Genomic DNA, 10,868 nt, shown 5'->3' with positions numbered 1-10,868 from the left:
CGGTGCGACAAAAACAACACAGAGTTACACATGGGATAAACAAAAGTACAGTCAATAACACAATAGAAAAAAATCTGTATACAGTGTGTGCAAATGAAGTAAGGAGGTAAGGCAATAAATAGTCCAACAGTGGCGAAGTAATTACAATTTAGCAATTTACACTGGAGTGATATATGTGCCGATGAGGATGTGCAAGTAAAAATACTGGTGTGCAAAAGAGCAGAAAAACAAAAAATAAATATGGGGGTGAGGTAGGTAGTTGGTTGGATGGGCTATTTACAGAGTGGCTGTATACAGCTGCAGTGATCGGTAAGCTGCTCTGACAGCTGACGCTTAAAGTTAGTGAGGGAGATATAAGTCTCCAACTTCAGTGATTTTTGCAATTCATTGTAGTCATTGGCAGCAGAGAACTGGAGGAAAGGCGGCCAAAGAAGCTGTTGGCTTTGGGGATGACCAGTGAAATATACCTGCTGGAGCGCATGCTACGGGTGGGAATTGCTATGGTGACCAGAGAGCTGAGATAAGGCTTAGCTTTACCTAGCAAAGACATAGATGACCTGGAGCCAGGTAAAAAAATCACATTCCCTGTCTGTTAATAGTTTATCATGGTATCAAGCTGTGTTAATAGTTATCGATTAAGTAATATCCAGAATTGTGGATTAATTTGTTTGATCCTTTGCTGTCATTTAACCAGGCATCTACGTTGTGTTCCATTATCTGTATTAATATATTATTCGTTCATTATTTCAGTAGATTTTTGTGTATGAAATTAAACAAACATTTTGTTTTAAAATACTAAATGTTGATTTGAGAAAAATACAAGATCTTATTTGGCTTTCGTGACAAAACGGATGTGTAATTAAACTGTAAAAAGGACCCCTTGAAATAAAGTGTTACCGAGGGAACATAGGTCACAGTTTGGGCTTGGAGCCTGTTTTGTATAAAAACTTACAAGATGTGTCCAGTACGACCTATGACAGCCTTACAATTACAGATGTTTTGGGTTCTTTGAGGAGTGAAACATTGTGTATTCTGCCAGACATCCTTCCAATCAATAGCCTCATCATCAATTGCCAAATCCTTTATACTTTCAGTTGCAATATTCCCTAATTTACCAAATGCATAAACATTTGGTAAATCTGTCTAAGAGTGTGTTACTGCCTCAATGCCAAGAGGCACAGTCTTAGAAAAAAGGCTACAAAAGGGTTCCTATCCCCATATGATAAACCCTTTTGCTTCCAGGTAGAACACTTTTTGGTTCCATGTAGAACCCTTTTAGGTTCTAGATAGCACTTTTTTTCTAAGATCTACAACACATGAATATGTGTTATGATACAGTACACACTGACTATACATAACACTTGCAGTAACTAAAATGGCCATGGGGGGCAGCTTTCCGGTAAAGTACTGAGGAAGCCAATAAGATACAATGTGTTGTCTTGATAAAACCTGGAGCCTCCCAGTTTCCCTACGTGATACTTGCTGGAAGGTTCAACTGACTGCTTACACATTAACCAGAGGAGCTGCAGTATGTTGTCTCCTTATCCATTTTTTCTGTTCTCATATGGCCACAGCATTTAGCATTAGCAATTGGGTAAATGGGTACTTGGTATAAATCATATTTGAGACATTAAGTGGTGATATACAACAACACAGGACAGACATTGATACACAACGTAACTATCTGAAAAATAATCACCATCAGAACTGGAAATCTCTCTCTCTCTGATACAGTCTACTTAGTAAAATGTCAAGGTAAGCATTTTTTTCACTTCTTTTTGTGGTAACAATATAAAAGTTTATGGCATCATGCTTCCTTTAAATTTGTCTCTTGGTTTTTGTTAGCAATGTGAATCAGGTCTAGTGGACGTGAAATGAGGCTGACAATATCTTTATAGGCGCTGTGGCTGAGAATTGGAAAAAACTGAATTATTCTGGGACTACTTAGGACTATTTAATTGTTAGCTGTTACCAATTCGCCACCACCATGGGTAAAGCTGCTTAGATACAAACCTAAATCATTACCCTAAATACATGAATTTACCCCAGACTACTATATTCAGTACAGCTATAGTACATATTCCACTGGATCAAAATAAGCCACAACTCTTTCTTTCTTTTACAGGATGTTGTGGATCAAAAACAGAAGACCAGAGTAAGTTTGTTTTCTTCTCTTCATGAAAAGATTATTATGGATAATTGTCTTTCAAAAGAAGAAAACTGTATTATTCAACACCATATTACTTTATACAGTGCCGATCATCAGGGATTCAACAAAGGATAAAGGTAAGCTTTAAGTCTCTTAATATCAATACTTTTAGTGGATCTTTTAGTGGATCATCATCATAATACAAAATAAGCCAATCATGAGTTGGTAAATTGAAAATATGATCTCTGATTCTTAAGGACTTAATATTTTAGTGTTTGATGTTATAACCTAACATGTGTTATCTAATAAACAACACAAACATGACATTGATTGAAAGCATGTGCAGTTACAGGGTCTGACAAAATATTTCAGATGAAGATTGTATATTTAAAGTTATTTTAAGAGAATTCTATTGTTTTGGTGAAATGAAGGTTATGACTCAGTTGCAAGGCAAGAAAACCCTTTACAGACAGAAACTCAATTCAAACCACCTCCTAAGAAAGGTGTGAAGTATATTACATCAATACAGTTGGTGCTGTGTATATTCTGTGTAAGCACCAACGTTACACCAACTTACCCTAGTACACCCTCTTACCCAAGCGCATCAGTATTAAGTCAGTATATATTTTTTAATTGCACAGTATCTTTCCCAGTTATTAACTTTGTATTCCATACCTTATTCTGATTTATCATTGCAATTGTAGATGCATCAGCCAGTTCCAGGAAGAACACTGCAGAGTTCGGTAATGTGTCTCTTTAAAATACAATATAATTTCAAATAATATTAATGTGAAATGTGAGACACTGAATTTGTCATTGTTACGCTTAAAAATGTTTGTTCTTTCTCCAGATATAAATCAAGCACGCTCACATGAAGGTAATGGGCTCTGTCAACAGAATCAGGTTTTCAACTCAATTAAATTACTTAATTAATAAAATAAAAATACTTAATTTGCCCTACATGCCAAATTTTAATCAATGGAGATTATTTTGTAATTTAATCTGTTTTCCTATTCTCCACAGTGGATGTTACTCTGGATGTGGACACAGCTCACCCTAAGCTGAAGATAGATGGGAAATCACTACAGTGGATAGATGAATCACAGCAGAGAAACATTAACATTGAGAACTGTTTTGATGAAGAGCCTTTTGTGTTGGGCAAAATGGGCCGTGCATGGAAGAGTTACTGGGAGGTGAAAGTGAAGAAGGACGACTGGGTGCTTGGCGTTACCAAGGCAACGGCTCACAGGAAGGGGCCGCTGGTTTTTAGACCAAAAGGTGGCTTCTGGGTAATCAGACTATCCAATGGGCAAAGACTTAAAGCAATGGAGGATGAAGAACATGTTCTTGAGAAAGGTATTCCAGATAAAGTTGGTATCTATCTGGATTATCAGGAAAAGAAGGTGACTTTCTTTAATGCAGATGACGGCTCACTCATCTACTCATTTATCGACGGACCAAGTTATCAGGATGATGTCCTGCCACTTTTCTCACCCTGGAACAATGATGCAAAACCAATCACAATTTTGTCCATCACAGCAAAATAGAAAAACTAAATTGATCACATTCCCTGTCTGTCAATAGCTTATCATGGTATCAAGCTGTGTTAATAGTTATCGATTAAGTAATATCCAGAATTGTGGATTAATTTGTTTGATCCTTTGCTGTCATTTAACCAGGCATCTACGTTGTGTTCCATTATCTGTATTAATATATTATTCGTTCATTATTTCAGTAGATTTTTGTATGAAATTAAACAAACATTTTGTTTTAAAATACTAAATGTTGATTTGAGAAAAATACAAGATCTTATTTGGTATCTGGATGTAGATCTATTGATGACTAGGATTGAGAGAAACAACTACCTTCTAATGGCTTGTATGTAGTTATTTTGACAAGTTTGGTAATCATCCATCACGTAAAACATTGATTATATTTACAATGACCAAGCATGAAAACTGGATTGCCAGAGATTTGACACAATATATTGACCCTGTAAAGCCTGAAGTTGTTCAGTGTAACATCTATTTTGACCATATTACAGACATTTCTAGCATGCTAGTTCAATCAGTCTGAGATATAAAGTGATTCTTTATGTTGTTTTTAAAAGAAATATGACTGTACGATATGAACATAAAAAAACACCAATATGACAAATGAGTATGACAAAATGGAATACATTAGTCTATACATCTTTGTAACAAGGGATATTTACTAACTTTAAAATATTGAGTATATATAGAATCATTATAGAGATTTTAATAGATTTGTACAGTTACATCTAAAACATTAGAAAACAGTAGACAAAAAAAAGGGCAAAACATTCCATCTCACATCGCTCAGACCAATTTCTGTGAGATAAAATATGTAAAAGATTGAAGTAACTTAAATCTTCACAAAGTTGATAACTGCTAAAGCTAAATAAATACTTCAAACAATGGAAGATAATACGCCTTGCACTCTACCCATCATTTATTTTCCCTATGGTTAAATACAACCACATAGAACCTTATTTTAAAGGGTACTAATAAAACCACAGAGTTTGGGGGTATAAGAGTACTAATAAAAACACAGAGTGTGGGGGTATTAGAGTACTAATAAAACCACATAGAGTTTGGGGGTATTAGAGTACTAATAAAACCACATAGAGTTTGGGGGTATTAGAGTACTAATAAAACCACAGAGTTTGGGGGTATTAGAATACTAATAAATACACAGCGTTTGGGGGTATTAGAGTACTTAAAACCACCGAGTTTGGGGGTATTATAGTACTAAGAAAACCACAGAGAGTTTGGGGGTATTAGAGTACTAAGAAAACCACAGAGAGTTTGGGGGTATTAGAGTACTAAGAAAACCACAAAGATTTTGTTTTTTTTAGAGTAACTAATAGTCACACACACATGCAGTAGTAACCAAAGACTGAACAAACAATGATATAGCCTTGCCTGTCAACTGCAATCTTTTACAGGTTCACTTCTCAGCATGAGGAAGATATCGCTTGTCAGATGGGGGAGATTTTGAGTTCCTCTTTACAACCTAACAACGGGCCAAAGAAGGGATAGAGTTTCTTAGTAAATGTTCCAGTGAAGGAGTGGCATTTCTTCTCAACATTGAAAAATACTATCCACTAACACTCCCAGCTTCTCAGGTTCCAGTTCAGTGGGAAGTACAGTAGGAGACTGCTTTCAATACTTTGTTTTACAAACGTATGCTCCAGTTGGCGTTCTCTGGAATCATTTGGATGTTTGAACCTCTGTTCTCTGGGTCCTGGGCGACTCCAACACTCCACTGAGTCTTCTCCCCCAGGTCAACCTCCCAGTAATGTTTACCTGTATTATATCCCTTCATTTCAAATACAGTGCTTTTCCTCAAATCTCTTCTCCGTTCCCTTCTCTCTCCGTAGGTCTCCACATTTCACTGATTTGAGATTGTCAATTGTTTTATTTGTTTTATTTAACATTTATTTAACTAGGCAAGACAGTTATTTACAATGACAGTGAGTCTGGGGTGTGCAGTGCATGGGTCGAGAGTCACATCCGCTGTAAGTAAGTACATATGTCATTGTGTGTACATATGTCACACTTGTGTGTACATGTCACACTTTCACTGTTGAATTGTGTGTGTAGTGCGTGTGTATGTGTGTATGTGAATCTTAACCACCTCAGGTTGATGTCTGGGCCACCGTGAAAATCTAAGTAGCATAATAATAAATCCCCATAAAAATCTGTCAGTTTAAGCTATAAATATGGTCAAATTGATGCAAAGAAAACACAACTAAAGGACACCAATAGAAGAAGAGACTTGCTTGGGCCAAGAAACACGAGCAAGCAGTAGGCTGTCTTGTCATTGTTGATGATCAGGCCTACTGTCGTCTGCAAACCTGATAGTTGAGTTGGAGGCGTGCGTGGCCACGCAGTCATGGGTGAACAGGGATTAAAGGAGGGGGCTGAGCACGCATCATTGTGGTGTCCCAGTGTTGAGGATCAGCGAAGTGGAGATGTTTTTTCATTATTATATGGTAGTATCTTTTTACTGACACAACCTTGTCTTGTGTGACTTATTCATGAATCTGAGCCTCTTATGTGCGACCACAGTATGTGACCTGTGTTTACGATCGGCAGAAATTCAGCAGTGTGGGAAGGGCAGGGAGGAACTATCTTGATCGACACAAACAAGCTAAATTACTTTTTACAACTCTGTTCCCAGGGCCTGTTTCTGCAGATGTGCTCACACACACACACACACACACACACACACACACACACACACACACACACACACACACACACACACACACACACACACACACACACACACACACACACACACACACACACACACACACACACACACACACACACATACATATATATACATATACAGTTGAAGTTGGAAGTTTACATACAGCTTAGCCAAACACATTTCAACTCAGTTTTTCACAATTCCTGACATTCAACCCTAGTAACAATTCCCTGTCTTAGGTCAGTTAGGATCACCACTTTTTTTAAAGAATGTTAAATGTCAGAATAATAGTAGAGATTATTATTTATTTCAGCTTCTATTTCTTTCATCACATTCCCAGTGGGTCAGAAGTTTACATACACTCAATTAGTATTTGGTAGCATTGCCTTTAAAATGTTTAACTTGGGTCAAATGTTTTGGGTAGCCTTCCATAAGCTTCCCACAATAAGTATGATGAATTTTGGCCCATTCCTCCTGACAGTACTGGTGTAACTGAGGCAGGTTTGTAGGCCTCCTTGCTCGCACATGCTTTTTCAGTTCTGCCCACACATGTTCTATAGGATTGAGGTCAAGGCTTTGTGATGGCCACTCCAATATCTTGACTTTGTTGTCCTTAGGCCATTTTGCCACAACTTTGGAAGTATGCTTGGGGCCATTGTCCATTTGGAAGACACATTTGCGACCAAGCTTTATTTTCCTGACTGATGTCTTGAGATGTTGCTTCAATATATCCACATAATTTCCTCATGATGCAATCTATTTGTGAAGTGCACCAATCCCTCCTGCAGCAAAACACCCCCACAACATGATGCTGCCACCCCCATGCTTCACGGTTGGAATAGTGTTCTTCGGGTTGCAAGCCTCCCCCTTTTTCCTCCAAACATAACGACGATAATTATGGCCAAACAGCTCTACTTTTGTTTTATCAGACCAGAGGACATTTCTCCAAACAGTACCATCTTTGTCTCCATGTGGAGTTGCAAACCGTAGTCTGGCTTTTTTATGGCGGTTTTGGAGCAGTGGCTTCTTCCTTGCTGAGCGGCCTTTCAGGTTATGTCGATAGAGAACTAGTTTTACTGTGGATATAGATACTTTTGTACCTGTTTCCTCCAGCATCTTCACAACATCCTTAGCAGTTGATCTGGGATTGATTTGCACTTTTCGCACCAAAGTACTTTCATCTCTAGGAGACAGAACAAGTCTCCTTCCTGAGAGGTGTGACGGCTGCGTGGTCCCATGGTGTTTATACTTGTGTACTATTGTTTGTACAGATGAACATGGTACCTTCAGGCGTTTGGAAATTGCTCCCAAGGATGAACCAGACTTGTGCATGTCTCCAATTTTTTTTCTGAGGTCTTGCTGATTTCTTTTGATTTTCCCATGATGTCAAGCAAAGAGGCACTGAGTCTGAAGGTAGGCCTTGAAATACATCCACAGGTACACCTCCAATTGACTCAAATGATGTCAATTAGCCTATCAGAAGCTTCTAAAGCCATGATATCCTTTTCTGGAATTTTACAATCTGTTTAAAGGCACAGTCAACTTAGTGTATGTAAACTTCTGACCCATTGGAATTGTGATACAGTGAATTATAAGTGAAATAATCTGTCTGTAAAAAAGTGTTGGAAAAATGACTTTTCCAACACAGTCTTGCATGACTTCTCGTGTCATGCAAGAAGTAGATGTCCTAACCGACTTGCCAAAACTATAGTTTTGTTAACAAGAAATTTGTGGAGTGGTTGAAAAACGAGTTGTAATGACTCCAACCTAAGTGTATGTAAACTTCCGACTCCAAATTTATATTTATATATATATATATATATATATATATATATATATATATATATATATACAGTATATATACTACAGGTTAAAAGTTTTAGAACACCTATTCATTAAAGGGTTTTTGTCACGACTTCTGCCAAAGTCGATGCCTCTCGTTGTTCGGGCGGTGCTCGGCGCTCGGCGTCACCGGTCTTCTAGCCGTCATTGATCGATTTTTCATTTTCCATTGGTTTTGTCTTATCTTCCTACACACCTGGTTCCAGTCCCATTCATTAACTGTTGTGTATTTAACCCTCTGTTTCCCCTCATGTCTTTGTCAGAGATTGTTTGTTATTTCAGATTTTGTGTTGTTTGTATTGTTGCGCGACGGGTCCTCGTACACACTTTGTTTTATTTTTATTTATAGTTTTGGAGATATGTTTTGTTTACAGTCATTAAACAACTCCATTTCATTAAGTTTGATTCTCCTGCGCCTGACTTCCCTGCCACCTATACACACGACTCTGACAGAATCTCTGACCAAACATGAAGTCAGCAGGAGAAGGTACACCGGCCATGGAGGTGTAGGAGCGGAGATGATAATGAGATGATTTACCAAAACCCCGGATAAACCTCCGGTAGTAGTTGAGTGGGCGACACGTGCAGAGCCCTCTCACCCTCAGTGTCCAGCTGTGCATCTGTACGTTCCGTCTGCTGTCCGCAACCGACTGATCTATTGGGCCCACACGTCACCCTCCTCTGGTCATCCTGGGATAGGTCGGCCAGTGCTCTGTCTTGATGGGAAGTACTGGTGGACCACTTTATCTAAGGACGTGAGGATTTATGTTTCCTCCTGCTCAGTGTGCACCCAATGCAAGGCTCCTAGACACATGCCCAGAGGTAAGTTACAACCCTTACCCGTTCCACAAAGGCTGTGGTCGCACCTGTTGGTGGATTTCTTAACTGATCTTCCACCTTCACAGGGTAACACCACGATCCTGATCGTTGTGGATCATCTTTCTAAGTCCTGTTATCTCCTCCCTTTGCATGGTCTCCCTACGGCCTTACAAACTGCGGAGGCCCTGTTTACACACGTCTTCCGGCACTATGGGGTGCGTGAGGATATAGTGTCTGATCGGGGTCCCCAGTTCACGTCAAAGGTCTGGAAGGCGTTCATGGAATGTCTGGGGGTCTCGGTCAGCCTTACCTCAGGTTTTCACCCCGAGAGTAATGGGCAGGTGGAGAGAGTTAACCAGGATGTGGGTAGGTTTCTGCGGTCTTATTGCCAGGACCGGCCGGATGAGTGGGCGAAGTTCGAGCCCTGGGCAGAGATGGCCCAGAACTCGCTCCGCCACTTCTGCACTAACCTTTCTCCCTTTCAATGTGTATTAGGGTATCAGCCGATTATGGCTCCTTGGCATCAGTCAGACCGAGGCATCTGCCGTGGACAATTGGTTCCGGCGCATGGAGAAAACCTGGGAGGCCTCCCACGTCCACCTTCAGCGCGCCATACTGCGCCAGAAATTTGGCGCAGACAGTCACCGCAGTGAGGCACTGGTGTTCGCACCGGGTGACAGGGTCTGGCTCTCGACTCGAAACCTGCCCCTCCGCCTGCCCTGTTGGAAGCTGGGTCCGCGGTTTGTGGGGCAGTTTAAAGTCCTGAGAAGAGTGAACGAGGTATGTTATAGGTTACAGCTTCCCCTTGATTACCGCATTAACCCCTTGTTCCATGTGTCTCTCCTCAGGCCGGTGGTGGCTGGCCCGCTCCAGGAGGCTGAAGTGCGGGATGTTCTTCCGCCCCCTCTGGCCACTGAGGGGGTCCCGGCGTACTCCGTTCTATCCATCTTGGATTCGAGACGTCGGGCGAGGGGCCTTCAGTACCTTGTGGAGTGGGAGGAGTACGGTCCGGAGGAGAGATGCTGGGTTCCGGTGGAGGACGTGTTAGATCCTTCCATGCTGCGAGAATTCCACCGTCTCCATCCGGATTGCCCTGCACCTCGTCCGGGGGGGGGGGGGGGGGGGGGGTACGGTCACAAGTCGAAGCCTCTCCTTATTCGGATGGTGCTCGGCGCTCGACGTCACCGGTCTTCTAGCCATCATTGATCCATTTTTCATTTTCCACTGGTTTTGTCTTGTCTTCCTACACACCTGGTTTCAATCCCATTCATTACCGTTGTGTATTTAACCCTCTGTTTCCCCTCATGTCTTTGTCAGAAATTGTTTGTTATTTCAGATTTCGTGTTTATATTGGTGCGCGACAGGTCCTCGTACCCACTTTGTTTTATTTTTATTCATAGTATTGGAGTTATGTTTTGTTTACAGTCATTAACTTCTCTGCGCTACGGATCCCTTTTACGGGATCACGCTTCACAAGTCGAAGCCTCTCCTTATTCGGGTGGTGCTCGGCGCTCGACGTCACTGGTCTTCTAGCCATCATTGATCCATTTTTCATTTTCCACTGGTTTTGTCTTGTCTTCCTACACACCTGGTTTCAATCCCATTCATTACCGTTGTGTATTTAACCCTCTGTTTCCCCTCATGTCTTTGTCAGAAATTGTTTGTTATTTCAGATTTCGTGTTTATATTGGTGCGCGACAGGTCCTCGTACCCACTTTGTTTTATTTTTATTCATAGTATTGGAGTTATGTTTTGTTTACAGTCATTAACTTCTCTGCGCTACGGATCCCTTTTACGGGATCACTTTCCTAAACAA

General features: G+C 40.6%; 1 protein-coding gene across 2 annotated transcripts; it reads left to right on the top strand.

The window, feature by feature from the left end:
- The first annotated feature begins 1,457 nt into the window (after window positions 1-1,457).
- Window positions 1,458-4,152, top strand: LOC129835719 (butyrophilin subfamily 1 member A1-like). Of its 2 annotated transcripts, none has more exons than XM_055901489.1 (6): window positions 1,458-1,755; window positions 2,126-2,155; window positions 2,254-2,286; window positions 2,854-2,892; window positions 3,000-3,026; window positions 3,173-4,152. In XM_055901489.1, coding segments are annotated over exons 2-6 (624 nt in total). In that variant the 5' UTR covers window positions 1,458-1,755; window positions 2,126-2,154; the 3' UTR covers window positions 3,697-4,152. The 2 variants fall into 2 exon arrangements, with proteins under 2 accessions (XP_055757464.1, XP_055757463.1); XM_055901488.1 differs by lacking the exon at window positions 1,458-1,755 and adding an exon at window positions 1,789-1,991.
- Window positions 4,153-10,868: the final 6,716 nt, after the last annotated feature.

The sequence above is a fragment of the Salvelinus fontinalis genome, chromosome 36 (assembly GCF_029448725.1).
Source record: "Salvelinus fontinalis isolate EN_2023a chromosome 36, ASM2944872v1, whole genome shotgun sequence".
In the NCBI taxonomy this organism is placed as follows: Eukaryota; Metazoa; Chordata; class Actinopteri; order Salmoniformes; family Salmonidae; genus Salvelinus; species Salvelinus fontinalis.
The sequence above is the reverse complement of the archived record's forward strand: the minus strand, read 5'-3'. Positions and strand labels throughout refer to the sequence as shown.

Bases quoted from the DNA above. Each gene is read 5' to 3' on its own strand.
- LOC129835719 (XM_055901488.1), top strand. The intron at 2,287-2,853 runs GTAAGCTTTAAG...TTGCAATTGTAG, and splicing joins GGATTCAACAAAGGATAAAG to ATGCATCAGCCAGTTCCAGG. The intron at 2,893-2,999 runs GTAATGTGTCTC...TTCTTTCTCCAG, and splicing joins GAAGAACACTGCAGAGTTCG to ATATAAATCAAGCACGCTCA.